This window comes from Pelodiscus sinensis, chromosome 6, assembly GCF_049634645.1.
Source record: "Pelodiscus sinensis isolate JC-2024 chromosome 6, ASM4963464v1, whole genome shotgun sequence".
Lineage (NCBI taxonomy): Eukaryota > Metazoa > Chordata > Testudines > Trionychidae > Pelodiscus > Pelodiscus sinensis.
Genome location: NC_134716.1, coordinates 79,032,616 through 79,050,715, shown reverse-complemented (window position 1 = coordinate 79,050,715; position 18,100 = coordinate 79,032,616). Strand labels below are relative to the sequence as shown.

At 43.7% G+C, this 18,100-nt stretch overlaps 1 protein-coding gene and 1 long non-coding RNA gene across 3 annotated transcripts in view; one reads left to right on the top strand and one right to left on the bottom strand.

Moving 5' to 3' along the window:
- VCAN (versican) overlaps nt 1-18,100 on the top strand; it is a 158,352-nt gene that overhangs the window by 43,479 nt on the left and 96,773 nt on the right. For both annotated transcript variants that reach the window (XM_075932193.1, XM_075932194.1), the window contains exons 4-5: nt 13,023-13,197; nt 13,321-13,448. In XM_075932193.1, coding sequence (XP_075788308.1) covers nt 13,023-13,197; nt 13,321-13,448 — 303 coding nt within the window. The remainder of the gene's footprint in view (nt 1-13,022; nt 13,198-13,320; nt 13,449-18,100) is intronic.
- Nucleotides 881-2,898, bottom strand: LOC112546004 (uncharacterized). The gene is made up of 3 exons (XR_003089609.2): nt 2,827-2,898; nt 1,732-1,869; nt 881-1,022 (listed from the first exon to the last, which is right to left on the bottom strand). It is a non-coding gene; the product is annotated as an uncharacterized LOC112546004 (long non-coding RNA).

Genomic DNA, 18,100 nt, shown 5'->3' with positions numbered 1-18,100 from the left:
ACTTTTCCCACTCCCGTCATTAAAATATTAAGTGGAACATCCAAGCAATGAAATCTTTCAATGTTTTGTGAAACTTGCCAAACGTAGTCTATGAGAGACCCTTGGAGGGCACAGGTTTCCATGGATGAGCTCACCACTGAAAGTTTGTTGTGATCTATAGGTCACAGTAGTGTAATAGCTGAATTATTGGAGCACTTCCTAGTACCATCAATGGATTTTGCAGCATTGGCAAATAGCCAAGCAATGTTGCAGTCTAGGGGTGTGAAATAAAAAAACAGATTTCTTCTAATTAAATCCTTCCTTAAATTTATTTTCTCCATAAATATAACAAACAGGTAACAGATTAAAAGTCACTCTGGTGCACACCCCAAAATGAGTTCTTTTACATTTTGTATACCGCAGACTACTTTCCTTAAGTGATCTTGCCTACAGACTCTGCTGCTTCTTCCTGTAATTATACTTACTGTGCTTGCCAGATGTTCAGTGACAACACAGTTCTAGTCTGTTTTCTAGTTGCTTTATTTGCTCCTAGGACAACACTGTTTGTTGCTTTTTCTTTCACAAAACAAATAGACTCCAGGAAAAATCCTTTACTATTTTTTAAAAGTGCCAAATCTTGGACACTGGATTTTGCCTGCTCTCTCGCTATCCAGCTGAAACAATGGAAGTCCTGTGATTTAATCTCCTTAGCCCCAGGGGGTCTTCTAATTGTTGCAACCATTACACAGGCTTATACATGCTGATGTTCTCCTCTCTATTCATCCTATAGGCTCCTTTATGTCCATTGGCTGCTCACTGGAAAAGCCAGAGTCTTATATTCTTAAAAATAGGTGAAGTTTACCTTCAGGATCAGAGTGAAGAGAACAAAGCATTGTCTAAGTTCCTTTCCAAGTCTTACAAATAGGGTGACCATATTTCTCTATGCTGAATCCGGGACATCTGGTAAAATTACTCGTATTCAAGCGCATTCAATGGCAATCCATCGTACAAACATTCAAATTAACATCAAGTTGACTGAGCCCCTGTTAAAAAGAAATTGTGCATACTTGGATTCTTTTTAATTACTTTCTTATCTTTAAGGCTTTAGGGTTCACACGGGGAAGGGTAACACTCCCCCTTCCACGCACACATGGGAGAGGTGACACACACATACCTCTTTCACATGGGAGGGGACTGACTGACTAATCTGACTCTCCCTTCCTGGCACTCTCCACCCTACATGGGCAGAGGGTGACCCACTGACCTGAGGAGGCTAGTCCCTGCAGCCCTGCCCCTTCTGCCTGAGGCCCATCCGTTCCCAGCCCTTCCCTCATTAAGGCTATTGGCTCCTGCCTCATGTCCCTAACATCCTACTGGGGCCACTGGTCCCTATAGGCTAACATGCCCCAAGATCATTGAGGAATTGAGCAGTGTAATCACCACCCCCAGGCACTAGAGCACAGAATTGTCGGGCAGTGTGGCCTCAGCTTGTCCCAGTCCCAGAGCGCAGGGAGACTGGCCAGTGTGGCTCCAGACCTGCTGGCCCCAACAGTGCAGGGTGGTTTGAGGGGATTACTGGGGAACTTCGTGCTGGCTGCATGGGCTGAACAGACCCTGCATTCACCAGTGGTGAGGGGAGCTGGGGGACCAAGTCCAAGACTTCTCCACTCTGCCATCTCCTGGTTGGGTTGCTCTGCTCCTGAGCAATGTGGCTAGGAGCAGAGGTAGTGGAGCAGGCTGGGGTTGACTCACTCTTTTTTCTGCCGTCGTGGTGAGTGCAGGGCAGGAGCAACCTCTGCTGCTGGTGCCAGGTTCCCCCGTTCTCCTTCCAGGCCACCCAGATTAGTCCTTGCAGCCCTGTACCTTCGGCCTGAGACCAAGGTTGCATCACTTGTGGGAGAGAGGTTGGGAGAAGGGGTGGAATGGAGGCAGAAGAGGGCACCAACACACAGCAAGGGCTGTGTTTTGATGGATCAGCGGGGTGAGTAGCCAGCTACATATTTGCCCACCACCAGCCTTGCACAGCCATCCCTATTGTTAGTCACTGTACCACCACACCCTACTCACCACTGGTGGGTGGGCAGCTGGGCAGCAGGAATTCAGTCAGCATCCAGAACTGCCAGTCACAGGGGAAGTCAGAAAATATGGGACAATTTGCCCATTTTTAAGAAAAAGTTGACACACCTTCAGGAGGGTTTAAATATGGGACTGTCCCTTTAAAAATGGGACTGCTGGTTACCCTACTTACAAATAAATAAAGGCTTGAGAACATTGAGAGAGCTTCTTTACATTGGCACCGGTATTAACTCTTAAATACTGCCTTTTTAGACGTCACAATCATTAGCAACATGTACCCATTTTTTTTAGAGCTATTACTTCAGACATGAGGGCAAGATGGACAGTCACTGGGAATCCATTTATGTACTTAGTGCAAAATGAAGTGTTGGAAATGAAGTGCTGTCATCAGCCCCCCACATATTTCCTGCCTTACCAGATAGACTTTTTGCCCTGAGTGACAGAATTCGTCTGCAGAAGGGAAACTGTTTTAGATCAGGTCAGCCATATATGAGGAGTGCAGACCATTGTGAGTCATGAATCAAAATCAGTGTCAACATGACATTTTTGTGAAGATTAAAAGCCAGCCAGCGTCACATACTTCTCCCTGTATGTGTTTTCAGACTGAGGTATATAAACTCAGTATAAAAAAAAAATGGGACTGTAAATACATACTATTAACAACAGAACCCATTGGACCAGACCTCAGCTGGTGTAAATCAGCATAAACTTCTGGCACCTTAGTGTCAAGCTGTATTACTACCTGAAGAGAATTTTTAAAAATAAACTTACAACATGTGCAGTATATTGTTTTAGGTGCTAGGTTGTATGTCTCCAATACCAGAACCAATTTCTTGCTGCCTGTGAACAGGCTTTCTCTTAAACACTTGAAAATTCTATATGGTAATCCCTTTGTGACATAAGCAGCATTCACAGAACACCAGGGTACCTCTGTTCAGTGTATGCTCCAGGTACATCACAACATTGCAGCAATCAGATGGAGCAGGTTTTCTGGATCAGCCTTTTATAAAGCTTTCTTTCTTCACTGTGCTCTCCAGCTGGCGAGATAATTAGCTCATCAAGTGCAAATGATCCCTTTTACCTAAGTTCCCTGTAAGCTGTGCAACAACCTATTAAGTAACACACAGGCACTATGGGAATGTGACTGGGTTGGACCTGCTGTGGCCAAGGGAGGGACCAGTGTCTGCTGACTTCAAAAGAGTCCTGAATGGGCTGTAGCCAGGGGAAAGGTGCCCTTCCCCCTGCCTTGCTCTGGACCTACTGTGGCCTAAACCCAGCCCCAGCACAGACCTGCTGTGGTTGAGGAAGTATGTCTATCCTGTAGCCCAAGCCCTGGATTTGCTGCAGTATGGAGAGGTGCCTCTCTTACCTCCACTTCCCAGGCCAGGTGCTGTTATGGGGAGAGAGAGCCAGGAGCAATCCTCTCTCCCTGCTGTAGCCCTGGGGTAGCCCATATCCTAAACCCCTCATTCCTGGCCCAACCCAGAGTCTACACCCCTCATCTGGAGTCCTCATATCTCTGTACCCCAACTTTCTGCCCCAGCTCTGAGCTCCCTCCCACACTGCTAGCCCCTCACCCCACTTCCTCTGCATGAATTTTGTTATGTGCACCAAAATGGAGGTAATGTGTGACCCCTCAGCTTCACACTGGTGCACATAGTAAAATTCATTCTGCTCACATATGGGAAAAATTAGAGGGAACATGGCTTCTACCTCCTTCAAATCCAAACTGTCTATGTTGCATCTGCTTTAGCAGGGTGCTTGCTGCCAAAGATCTCAGTTTATAGCTGCTAACAGCACCATGTTACACCACCCCATGCTTGTTTGGGTGTCTCAAGACAGAGCTTCACAGTATTCTTCTGCATGCCACTCTGGGAGTGGGCATGTTGGGAGGCTTGGGACTGTGGTTAGAGACCATTCACTGAAATGATCCACAAGGTGAAAGCACCAGTGTGGGCAGCTCAGGCAGCACAAATGGCCTATAAACCTGCCCCAGGTGGACAGCAGTAAATTCTCCCAGTTAAGGGAATTCTTGGGGGACATAAAGCTAGTACAGCTGGCACGGCTCTGTGTCATTTTAGCTCCCTCCCAGCAGGAGTTGTGTCGGTGTCTTGTCCTACTTTGGTCCAGCGTCAAACATGGCTTGGCCAGACCTGAAGAAATTTGGAGTATTTCCATTGTTTCCATGGTGCATGGTACACTGCTGGAATGCAGACCTGATCCTGTTCTCTGTTTGTGTCATTGACTTAATTGGTGTAGAAAGGATTAGGGTGTTTTACACAAGATTTTTTTATTTCAACTGGAAAACTTCCTTAGTAAAACATGACCAGGGAAGAGAAATAAGCTCATTCAGTTTAAATGGAATGGAGGGATAAACAAAAACAGGTCTGCAACTGTGGTCTTTGATTTCAAAAGAGGAAACTTTAAGAAACATTAAGGGAATTAATTAAGGGAACAGACTGAACTGAATGTGAAGGAAGCTTGGAATTTATATCAAAATTGCAATCCTGAAGCCTTCGTTGCAAGAAAAGAGGTGGGGGGAATCATAGTGAAGGCTTGCAGACCAAATTGGGTAAACAAGCATCTCAAACAGGTTTTTTCAAAACTAGCAGAAAGTCTACAAAGAATGAGAAGGATCAATGAGAAAAGCTACCTCTAAATGCCAAAAGCCAGGCAGAATTGAACCTTGCAAAGGAAACTTAAAACCAGCAGTAAAAGGTTTGTTCTTCTTCTTCTTACTAAATATTTTAGAAATGTGCATTTGTCTGTGTGTCTGTGAGTTCATTTGCTCAAGAACTCATCCTAAGCAGTAAGAGCTAGGACCACCACATTTGGTATGCAGCGTCCTTTTATCCTAACTTTAAAAAAAAGTCAGAGTTTGGTTATGCCAGGATCATGGGATGTGCATGGCATTTGATTGTTTCTCATAAAGGGGAAAGGGAGGGGTCTGGTAGGAGGGAGTTATATTGCAGAATGACCACGGGGGGACAGCAAGGGGTCAGAGATGTAGACTAGAACAGATATAACCCCATTGGGCCAGCAGGGAGTAGGGGTGTAGAAAGGGACAGCTATCTACTATATATTTCACAGAGTTTGTCTGTGTCTGTCGGTCCTCACATGCATCCCTCCCCTGGCTGTGACCGCTGTAACTTCAGTGGCCATGGAGAGGTGCTTCTTACCTTGCCCCAAGCTACTTCAAGGAGAGAGGGCCTGTTATCCTCTCTCCCCAGGGTAACCAGCATAATGAACCTCTCATCTCCAATCCTACCCCGGAACAATGATTCAAATGAGTTAAAGACTCGAGCAATGCTGGGTAAATCTTCTAGTAGCCATATAAATAAAAAAGAAAATAAAAGGAGTGAGACCTCCTAAGCACTGAGGAGGAAGTGAAGATTAAAAATAATCTAGGTACAGCCAAACACCTAAACAAATACTTTGCCTCTTGTATTAATAAGGGTAATGAGGATCTTAGGGCTAGTGGCAGGGTGGGTAATAGAAATGAGGATATGGAAATAGAAATTACCACATCTGAATCAAACTCAAACATCTTAATGTAACCAAATCAGGGAGCCCAAATAGTCTTCATCCAAGAATAGTAAATAGTAATAGCAGCAAGTCTACTATACTATAGAGTAGTGAAATCCTGGAATAACCTTTCAAGGAGAGAAATGGGGCAAAAAACCTAACTGGCTTCAAAACTGAATTTGGTACATTTATCGAGGTCATGGTATGATGGGACTGCCTAGAGCAGCATGTAGGCCATTGGTGATGACCTGTAGCAAAAATCCCTAACAGTCAGAGATGGGACACAAGATGGGGAGGGCTCTGAGTTACGACAGAGATTTCTTTCACAGGTGCATCTTGGTCAGGGTCTAATTAATTGCCGCCATATTTGGGGTTGGGAAAAGATTTTCCTCTTGGTCAGATTGGTGGAGACCCTGAGGGTTTTTGCCTTTCTCTGCAGCATGTGGCATGGGAGTTGCTGGTTTGAACAAGCAGTAAATAGTGGATTATCTATAAATTGAAGTCTTTAAATGATGATTAAGGCTACACTTTAGTCACAGGTATTTATAGTAAAAGTCATGGACAGTGTACAAAAATTCATAGCCTGTGGCCTGTCCATGAATTGTATTATGTACCCCTGACTAAACTTGGATGCTCAAAAAGGAGAGTGGTTCCCAGCACTGCAGGTGCTCTGGGGGTAGCAGCTCCAGGCCCTCCACTTGAGCTAAGTGGGGGGATTGGCAGGGCTGGCAGACTCCCTACCTGGCTCCAAACAGCTCCCCAGAAGCATGACACCTTCAGTTCTTAGATGGCGGTGTGTGACCAGTGGGCACTTTATGCTCCTCTGACCCAAGCGCCACTTCTGCAGCTCCCATTGACCAGGAACTGCAGTCAATGGAAGCTGTGAGGGAGGAGGAGCCAATGGGCAGAGGCAGAGTGTGGATCTACCTAGCCACGCTTCTGTTTAAGAGCTGAGGGAGGGTCATGTTGCTGCTTCCAGGAAGCCCCCTGAGCAGTATTTTCCCCAGGAATTGAAATTAGGGGGGTGTTCGAATTTACAGGGGGGGGGGGGTATCAGGGCCAGTGAGGGGTGAGACCGTGAGGGTGAAGGTGGGCTATATGGCACCATAGTAAAAACTGAAAAATGTTTCATGACCATTTCATTAGATATAACTCATGTTTTAAAATCACACAAATTAAAGTTGGCTACTCAAGCCTTCTATGAAGCACTACGTCTACATCCTTCTTGGTTTCCTGTTCTAATTTTGCACAAATCTGTTAATGAACTTCTCGAATACAATGCGTTCATCTTCAATGGCTTCTCGTGTGTCTGGTACTTCCATTCCTTCAACTGATATGCTCATTAGTTCATTCACATGATCAGGCAGAAGGCGACTTCTTTCAGAACACAAAATTCTATTCAATGATGAAAAAGAACTCTCAACTGTAGCTGTTGTGACTGGGAGTGGCAAGAGATGAATTCCTTCTTCTTTCATCCCAGGAAACATAGCACAAAGATCCAGTCGAGCTACTAGTGATGATAAAGAAGAAGTTGAAGTCAAATCTTCATTCATTCATCGTATGATATTCTACTCTGTGTTCAAATTCTCTATTCTGTCCTGAGCACATGGCAGCCCCATTGCTGGTAGTGCCTCACTCCACTCAACTGTTGGTGTTTTATAGGACGGGCATCTGTAAAAGCTACGTATAAGTTGAGTAGAATCTAGAAGACGCTGTTATAGATTTTTAAGAATCAAGTCTGTGTATTTTTTCAGTTGTCTTAACAAACACTTCTTGTCTTCTTCACTTAAGGATTCAATATAAATGCTTTCATTAGTCAACTTCTGGACTGAAATCTTTGCTTCTTCCAGTACTTTTTCAATGGATAGCTCTCTGAGCCAAATGTAGCTTCTATTGCTGGACAAAGATCTACTACTTTTGTAGCAGATGCCTGGATGGCATTGTTTAATGACCCAAGTGGTTTCAACAGTAGATTTACGAGAGAGAGAATGGCAATAGTCTTCTCTGAATGTAGTAGCAAAAGTAATCCACCAGCCTCACTACTTAGATCCATCCCATCTTGGTAGATACTTTCCAAAACTAGTAATAACGGCTGGATTAATTTTAAGACAACAGCCAAGGATCGCTCATGAGAAAGGCAGCAGGTTTTCCCAGGTTGGACTACTTTGAACTTCAGTCCCAGTATATCGTCTATATATTCCAAGATATTCAGTCTTTTTGGACTCTTGCTGAAAAAAGAATATAACGAAGACATTGAATTTATAGCTTTTTTAATGTCTTAAGATTCTGCAACTCGTACTAGTGCTAGTTGGAGTAGATGGCCTCTGCAGTATGTATAGGAGAGATTAGGGTTACACTTTTCTCGGAGCAAAGCTTGTACTCCACCATGTCTTCCAGAGATGTTTGCAGCTCCATCAAATGCACAAGCAACCATCTGTTTGGGGTCCAATTGACAAGCATTTAACTCTTCTAAGATGTGGGTTGTCACAGATGCAGCCAATGTGTTTTCTATAACTTGAACATCTAGAAGTGCATCTACTGGCCTACCACTGACATCAAGATAACATACACAATGACTTAATACTTGATGCCCATTTGCATCGGTGCATTCATCAGCCATGTATGCAAATTTTTTGAATGTGGTGAGATAGTTCTTCAGTTTTTCAACTGTTGAGTCTTTCACTGTTGCACTGCATGCTTCTAGCCAGTCAGTTGAGTTTCTTGCAGGAAGATAGTGAGCATTTCCTGGTCTTGCTTGCAACTAGTGTTCAACTTCAGGATGAATAAGTGACAACGCACTTAACATTGGCCTCCAGTTTTTAGTGTGTGGTATCTCTTGCTTAAATAGAAAGTATGATGCCACAGCCATGTTTGTTTGCATGAGCTGTGTTATGTTTCCAGCATTCTTAGCAGACTCATTAAGTACTTCTAACATTGGCTTTGAAAGTGGGCTTATAAGGTGTTCTGCATGTTGATGCAGTCCAGAGGCCTGGTGTTTTGCTGCCTTTTCACGTAGATGGAATGGAGTGGAAAAATTGTTGTATTGTTTTTTGTCTTTTAATTTTCACTTTGACCTGCAACGTATAAAAGAGATATGAATAAATTAAATGTTTTGTTAGGATAATGCACATTTAATATAAGGATAATGCAAAATACACCAAAACACATAACAGAAAATATCATACTGCCTCTATATAAATCCATGGTACGTGCACACCTTGAATACTGTGTGCAGATCTGGTCACCCCATCCCAAAAAAGATATATTAGAATTGGAAAAGGTACAGAGATTGGCAACTAAAATGATTAGGGGTATGAAACAGGAGGAGAGATTAAAATGACTGGGAATTTTCAGCTTAGAAAAGAGACGACTAAGGGGGGGATTATCATAGGGAGTCTATAAAATCTTGACTAGTGTGAAGAAAGTGAATAAGGAAATGTTATTTAATCCTTCACATAACACAAGAACTAGCAGTCACCCAATGAAATTAATAGTCAGCAGGTTTTAAAAAAACAAAAGGAAGTACTTCACAGGAGATGCTGTGAAGACCGAAACGATAACAGGATTAAAAAAAAAAGAACTAGATAAATTCCTGGAGAATAGGTCCATCAGTGGCTATTAGCCAGGATGGGGAGGGATGCAATACCATGCTCTGAGTGTCCCTAGCCCATTGCCAGAAGCTGGGAATGGGCAATAGGGGAATGGATCACTTGACTACCTGTTCTGTTCATTCCCTCTGAAGCACCTGGCCTTGACCACTGTCAGAAGACAGGATACCGGGCTATATGGACCACTGGTCTGACCGAGTATGACCATTCTTATGTAAAATTAATTATAATAATAAAAATGTTTAGTACAGAAACTCCCCAACATAATGAGCTCTCAAGATAGCAACGAAGTGAGATAACAACCTTGGCAAATAATGCATTTTAAAAATCTTGGCCTAGTAGGAAACATTTATATAAGTTTCCATTCCCAGTCACAAATCTAGCATTCTGGAGCAAAGTCACTAAAATATAGTCCAACAAACAAATGTTTATTTAACGTGCCTCTCATTTTTCCCTCCACCTCACCCCACTCACCGGTGTTGTCGTTGGTCAGTGGAGACTCAGAGTTCAGAGGTGCTTTCACGTTAGTACACTTCCCAGGTGGGGGGCAAGAAGGCACCTTGCTTGTTCCTCCAGCTGCTCAGTGTTCGCTCTGGCCACTGTTGTTCATTGTGCCACCGTTCACTCCATTGCTCTGTTGCCAATGGCCCTGCACCGTCACCTTCTGCTGCCACCTGCCACTGTGACCTCTGCGAGTTGGTCTCTTGAGGTTCTACCCAGCTCTCAGTGATTTCAGCTGAGCTCTCAGTGGGGGAACCTCACTGCCAGTGCAGTCTGGGCTGTCTCTTACACAAAAATACTGTCCCCACAGGAACACTGTCCCCACAGCAGGACTAAGCACTTAGACCTGATTATCAGTTATTTCAGCTGTAATGGTCACTTAACAAAACAAAAGAGCCTAATCAGCTTTGTCTTTAAACAGTGGAGAGGAGCAGGGCAAATAGTACTTGTGACTCAGACAGACAGACCATCAAGCAAAACACCTGTCCCCACCCTCTCTCTTGATGCTTTCAATCAGTACAGGTTAAGTACAGTTCTACTGCCCTTTACTCATACAATAAGTATAACAACATTTCATTCCTCCCTCCCCCCAGTCAAATGATTTGTAACCTAACCCCAGCCAAAATCTATCACTTGGGCAACACAGCTCTGTTTGCTGGATACCTCGGTAGATTAGGTAAATACAATCTGGTCCTGAAGCCTTTCCCCCCAGCTCATCACTAGCTGTCAGGGACAGCTCATTTTGAATTTGCTTACCAATCATAATCTGAAATTATTAGGTTGGCCAACATCGCCAAAATGAATGCACTGACATTGTCATAAAAAACAACAGTTGTATAAGGAAGCTAATCTATGTTCATACTTTTCATCAAATCTATTATACTTTTTCAGATACACATATCTTATCATACACTGTATATGCTTTTAATGTTTCAATTTCAATTCAAATTTCCAAACAATCACTAAATTGGCATGTAACTAGTTCACAAAACTGGGAGAGGGGGTATTGAGGAAATTCAGGGGGGGTATACACTCCTATGGGAGGGTGTAGGGAAATCCCTGCCCCTGAGCTAAACACTGCCAAGAGTCCTCTACCCCTCTCTTGCCTCACGCTCCAGCACTGACCCCTCTCTCATATCCAAACTTCTGCTGCTGTTGGGGGAAGGGAGCAAAGTGGTCCAGGACTGTTTCAGCAACAGCTGGTGCAGCTGGTACAAGGTCTGTTCAAGTGGCTCAGGTAGCTCCTGGGCCAATCACACTGGCCACTGCAGTAGTCACAGAGGTCACGGAGACCATGAGCTCTGTGATAAACTCACAGCCTTAGTAATGATTTGAGGATCAGCGAGAGGCTATGGGTCTATTACAGGAATGGGTGGGTGAGGTTCTGTGGTATGCAATGTGCTGGAAGTCGGACAAGATGATCACAGTGGTCCCTTATAGCCTTAAAGTCTATGAATCTATGAATGCATATAATCTATGAGTCACATTCAGACCTTTTATTAAGGCAACTAATTCCAGAGAAGTCATTGAAATTACACCAGATCTGGCTTTGGTCTTGTGGGCAGAGTAATTTCTAATAATAATGGAACTACTTTAATCTGCACTTTTCTAATTTGTCCTCTTTTGAGTTCATACAGAAAATAATGGTCTTTTCCCTCTTCTCAGCAAAGTTTTAATGGCAGAGATCTGTAGTGAAGTCTCATATTATGAAGGCTTCATCATGTCTTCATAATATATTAGAGCACATAATGAAATATTATAATAAAATTAAATTGTCAAAATAGAAGAAAAAGTACACTGTGTAATTTATTCACTTTGCTTTTTTATTTAATGCAGAGATTTATTTGCTAATTCATAATGCTGAGTAAAGTGCAATGGATACTTCAGTGATTAGTGATATGCTAATATGTAGTATTTTTTAGGGATGTTAGATATTGGGTAATTGAATAGTTGTGTAACCACATGGAATCTTATCAGTTACACACCTATTTGATAGTCCCCGGGAGTGGGGCAGGCAGTCAATCAGTTCTGGCCCCACTGCTGGGGAGCCCCTTACCAACCTGCACTGCTGCCTCTCTACCAGAAGCAGCAGCACAGGGTTCCAGGTGGGGGCCTATCCACTAGGAGAGCCAGTTTAAAAACCAGCCCCCTGTTCAATCCAGCTGCCTGCCACTCTGTGCTGCTGCCTCTGATACAAAGGCAGCAGCGTGGGGTGGCAGCAGCACCTGTCCACAGGGATCCGAGCTTCCTGCAGACAGAAGCTGCTCCATGGGGGACAGAGCAGCCTATGTCTGCAGGGAGCTCAGACCCCCCACCCCACAGTCAGGGTCTGCTTCGTATGTGGGGGTGGGGAGGGGAGCAGGTGGCACCTCAGAGCCAGTGCTGGGGGGATCCGGCTTTTAATGCATGTAGTCAACAAGATTAGCTGATGAGCCTAGGCTTATCGGTTAATTGTATATAGGCAACTACACATTGATATCCCTAGGATTTTGTCAAAAGAGCATCATGCAGCATCATCCATTGTTTTTTAACTTTAAAGGCATAGCAATCGGGAACGAATGATTTTGGACAGTAAAAAAAAAAAAAAAGCAAAAAGCCTTCTGCCCACTGAATGTTAGGAACATAGGAATGGCCACAGTAGGCCAGATCATTGGTCTTTTTAGCCTTGCAGCTTGTCTTTTGACAGTGACTAGTACCAGATGCTTCTGAGGCAATACATCCGTCAGTTCTGCTCTTAGATATGCATATCCAGCTGCTGTTGCAGTTGTCAGTTGGATTTACACTTGTATTGAGAATAGAGTTGGCTCCTAATGAAAACTAAACTTGTTTTAATGCGCTGAAGTTTTATTTTTTAATTTCTAAGTTCTTCCAGTTACCACAATCAGAAATCCTCGAATGCAAGAAAGCTTTATGTAGCTTGCAGTATTTTAGTACATAAAAGAAAATATAATTGTATAGAATATCTTCAGATGTTTATAAATTGTATTATTTTATTTGTAACTAATCTGGCCTGCAGGAACAAACACCATAGAGAGATCAAACCAGGGACCTTCTTCACCAAAATCATAGGTTTTTACCATTTGTACTAAAAGAATTTCTCCAACCTCTGGATAGCAATAGACTGTTATCTAGTCATTAGCAGCTGTCACTAGAGGGAGACACAATCATACTTACTACTGAATATCTTGTAATAGTATGCTATTATTATTGTGCAAGGAGGGAGTCATCTTATTCTTTTTTTATTATTGTTGTACCAGAATAATGGTTCCATATAATGAATATAGCCAATATGGTGCCCCTTGTGACATTACACTATGTTTGTTGTCTTTGTAGGTGTCGTATTTCACTATCGTGCTGCAAGCAGTCGGTACACCCTGAATTTTCAGCATGCTCAGAAGGCTTGTCTGGACAATGGTGCTGTCATAGCAAACCCTGATCAGCTGAAAGCTGCATATGAAGATGGATTTGAGCAATGCGATGCTGGCTGGTTGTCTGACCAAACTGTCAGGTGAGCTGTTCAAATTGTCTCTTGACAATATTCACAAAAATAATAGGCCTGATCTTTTTATACTTAAAATGCACTAAAATGTTATCTTACTGTAATAAGAAATATTAATGTATTATATTCCAGGTATCCAATCAGGCAACCCAGAGTTGGCTGCTATGGAGATAAAATGGGAAAGGAAGGAGTCAGAACATATGGATTCCGTCTTCCCAATGAAACTTATGATGTATACTGCTATGTGGATCACCTGGAAGGTAAGATAGCCCCAAAAGTATGTTGTGATTAGAAAGCTAAAATAATTGCAGAATCTAACACGGCAAGACAGTAGAATAAGAACTTTTGTATAAAATACATCCTAGTCGTGCATATGAAAAAGAATGGCTGGATGAAATGAACTATAGTTTGTGGCATGGAGGGCCTTAATTAAAGGAGACTGTGGAGGTGGTGGTTCACAAATTCAGGTTTGGAGTGGCTATAGTTAGTCCTTAATGTAAAACTGCCACTGGAACATGTCCTCACAATTTTTAGAATCTTAAATAAAGCAAGCTACTTCAAGAAATGTTTCTAATGCTTGGATACATTGCATAGAACTAAAGATGCATATAGTTTACTTACTGACTATATTATGGTTCCAAAAGTCTATAGTTAAGATGCTTACCTATCTGTGACTTTAGAATTGGGTAGATATTAAATGACCATGCATGCTTAATATTGGAAAGAAAAGGTTTTCATAGCATAACATATCTTGGTGAGACTTGCAGCATGTAACTGATTCCAGAACAGTCATATAATTTCAATTCATATGAAATTTGTCTGTGGAAGGCCTCCAAATACAGTACAACAATTGTGGGTCTGTTGTGTGGAGGATGGGAAATGATGGAACCAAGGGACTTTGAAACCAAGGGACTTTTTTTAAAACCTTTCTATAGCAAAATTAGATTCTGTGCCACTCCTATAAAGATCAAAACAGCAAGGATTTGAGAGAGGGGCATAAGATGTGAGGGTCCAGTGATCACAGATTCCCATATCACATTGTGATCTCTGTTTGCCCTTACAGCCTATGGCTAGCGTAACAGTTATAGTTAGCATAGTTCACTACCATGCACTTCTCTAATGGGATGGGGGAGGGCAGTTTCTAGATACAGCCATGCTTAGACAGTATACTAACTGACACAAAAAATCATTTAAGATATAGGTGGATTCTCCCCTTCCTTCCCTCCACCTCCGTTTACATTCTTACTCAGGCTTTGTGCTGTGACTTTTATCCTCCATGCCAGAAGTCTACAGTAACCAGACATACAGCTGTCATATGTCAATGCACTGAAAAAGTATGAGACTTTCACTTGCTGAGCAGAGTTTCATTCAACTAGGCTTTCACTGTTCCATCTTAATGCATTACCAGAGCTAGCAATTATGTTTCATGGACATGTTCCTCAGCTGGGATAAATTATCATAGCTCTGACAAAGTCAGTGAAGCAAGCATTGAACCAGCTGTATCTTCAAATATTTAAATTGAGGAATAAGAATTAAACGATACATTGTAAGGCTTTGATTTTTTTTATTTTATATTTGAGTTATTGTCCAACATTTCCTTTCTGTTCTGAACATCTGGATAAAGACTCTGGTCCCACTGCAGTCAAGAGGAGTTTTGCCCTTACTGCAGGAGGTATAGATCAGGTCCAAAATAGTACTCAAAAGAGAACTATTGAAATGATTCCCCTGCTTTTATTTCTTACATTACCTATTCGTAATATCACAGTCCATTCCTGGTGATAAAAAACCGTATTATTGTTGCTGCTTTAAATAAGAATCACTAATGTGAGTGTAGTGCATACTCTGTTGAAAGGCAAAGATGAAATACACAGGGCGGTAGTGTGGTTTTTCTGAAATTAAAAAAAAAATGGTGCTCGATTGGGGGTAGCATATTAAGGATGGGATTTTCATCAGTGTTCATTGTTGGAGTAACACTGCTTCCCTTCACATCAGTGGGTGTTTTATCATTGATTTCAGTGGGAGCAGAGTTAGGCCAATACAGAACGCTTGTGAGAAGTCCACCCTAAAGTCCTCACTTTAGCCACATCGCAGAGCAGAGCAGCAATGTCAAAAGGCCGTTATTCTACTCTGGAGAGACCACTGCTAGGAGTGAGATAGTAGCCCAGGCTCTGTGACCTGTTCAAATTCTTGGTCTCTACAACAATGTGGCTTGGCAATTCATGGATGAGAGGCCAGGCCTGATTTCTAAGGAGGCACATCCAAGCAGGGATCATCTGATTCTCCTATGAAGAACAGCAAGAAATGACAGAGTGAGAGTTCTCACAGAGAACTGAGTAGGTTATTGAGGGTGATGGGTGAGAGGAGGCTCCAGCAGAAGAATCTGGGACTTTCAGAGTGAGATTACAGCCAGGAACAGCATGGGAGTGACCTGATAGGGATATAGTGGACTGGACTTGAGGAAGGCCTGGAAAACTTTACTTTGAATGTTTGTTAATTTAATAAATCAGAAGTTCAGAAGGGATGTGAATGGGCAAAAGGGTCTGTGGGTCATAACAAAATATTCTTAAAGGGGGAAACCAAGGCAGAGGGTTGTTGGCCAAGTGGTGGTGTTCAGGAGGCATCCACCTGGTGACAATCTCTATGCTGAGATTGCCAAGAAGAGTGCTAGCTAGTGCCAATTCAAGAAATTACATAGTACAAAAGAGAATAAATGTCTGGAACCAGATTTGTCCATGGAGAATAGAGAATTTGCTAAACTGCAGACACAAATAATGTATGTGGAGAGGAAATATTGAAGAAAACAACATTATTTTGTTTGTTGCATAAATAACATGAATTCTATGGAAATGGGCTTTTAGGATTTGAAGCCATGTATTACTTCTTTTCCTTTTCATTTAGTGCCTGGTTCTGCAACAGGCTGTCTGAGCTTCTGTTGTGAGGTGCTGAGCCCCTTCAAGCTATGTTAAAAATAAATGGAATGAAGGGAAGCCTGCACCTCACAGAACTTGGCTCATACAAGATATTTTCCACCTTAATTATGTTTTGGAACCAAGAACATCCAGGTATTATTCAAGATGTTGATAAAGGGCCAGATCTATTTTCATACTGAATAGTGCCTTACTTTTTCATATGTCATGACCTGGGGCAGTAGGGTCTTAGATGACTGATACTTTTATGTTTCCACTGAGAAACTAGGACAGGAGCGGGGAACCTTTTTTAGGCTGGGGGCTGCTGACTGCTAGGCTAGTAGATTTTGTGTGCTCCAGCCCCATGGTGGGATAGCAGAGGAGCTGAAATGCCAGCACAGGCACCCCAATGCCATGGAGTGGGAACCCCGACCCTTGGGGGTAGGATCCAGGCAAGCCAAGGGCTGCAGGTTCCCCACCTCTGAACTAGGCGAAGCAGGGCAAATTTACCCTGGATGAATTTGCATTCAGGTGCCACTGGCCCACATGGCCCTGGTGCCCGCGTCCCTCATAGACTCCTTAGTCTCCCCACCCTCCCTTTTCCCCAAACCCTGCATGTCCCTGCACTATGCCCCCTTTGCTCCCTAATACCCTCACTTCTTCCTGTGTTCCAACCCCTGCACTGAGCTCCCTTAATTTCTACTCCCCACACCTCCCTCTTGTGCCCCTAACCCCAGCACTGAGCCCCCTTCATTCCTACCCCTGCAATTCCCTCCTGTGCCCCTAAGCCCTGCACTGTGCCCTTCACTCCTACCCTCCTGCACTCTAACCCCTGCATCTCCCTTCTACACCCATGTGGGGAAACTGATCCACCTGGATGAACAAAGAACTGCTGCTCATTCCCACGTGGAACTGCTGCTCCTTTGCTCCAAGCAGCTCAGGGAGTGCACAAGGAAAGGGAGAAAAGCACAGCTGCTGATGCCCTCAGCATAGCCACGGTGGGAAAATGACCTGAGTGTAGGGAGCCCTACAGTGTATTGCGGGGAGAGGGAAAGAATCTGTTCATGCCTGAGCATATGAATGCACTGTCTCTTTAAGAGATCACTCAAGGTCAGGAGTCTGAGGGTTTGTGTTCTGACACAAGCCACCAAAGGCAGCAAGATACACAGATCTACCCTCCCCCTATCTCTCCAGCTTGGGAGAGGTCCAGAAGAGGGTCACTCCACCATCAGTCTCTCCCCACCCTGCTACAGCAGATAGGAGGGTATTCCCAATCCAGAATGGGCAGGGGTGGCTCTGGGGAGGACAGAGAGGGACAGGATCGGCAACAGCTGCACATGTGGAGCAGGGGGAGGAGGGGCGTCCCAGCTCCAGCTGGTTGTCTAGCTGCCCTCTGCAGCTTCTGTCTGCCCATTTTCCCCTCCCAGCACTGCTGACTGCCTGCCTGTCGCTCCCATCAGCCCAGCTGCTCTCTGGACAGGTCAGGTGAGAATCGAAATACTGCTCACTGCAGTCCCTTTGGCAGACTTTTCTGGGTGATTGCTCTGATGGCCCACCCCAAAGGATGAGCCCAAGGAGAAGCAACACCCAGCAATTACTGGAGGGCTAGGCTTTGCAGGAAGTACTGCCTGAAGAGTTCAGTTCAACAGAACCCTGTAGGCCTCTGATTATCCAACAGTAGCTGTTTAAACCTGGAAGATGATCAGCAGAGCTGTCTGAGCCACGAAGTGTGGACTTTGGCATGCTGCTGCCTCACATCTCATCTTTTGTCCCATCTGGCCACTGACTCTTGCCTTTGAACCTGACGTGCCTTGACTTGGATGCCCATTTCTTGACTTGGTACTAGCCCTGAGTCCTGCTCCCGACTCAGGCTCAGTGAAGATTAGTGGTCCAGCTGTCTATGTCATAGACATTACAACTCTATGAGTAGCATTATTGAAACCAGTGGGACTACTCATAGGCTGTGTCTACATTGGCACCCTTTTCCGGAAAAGGGATGCTAATGA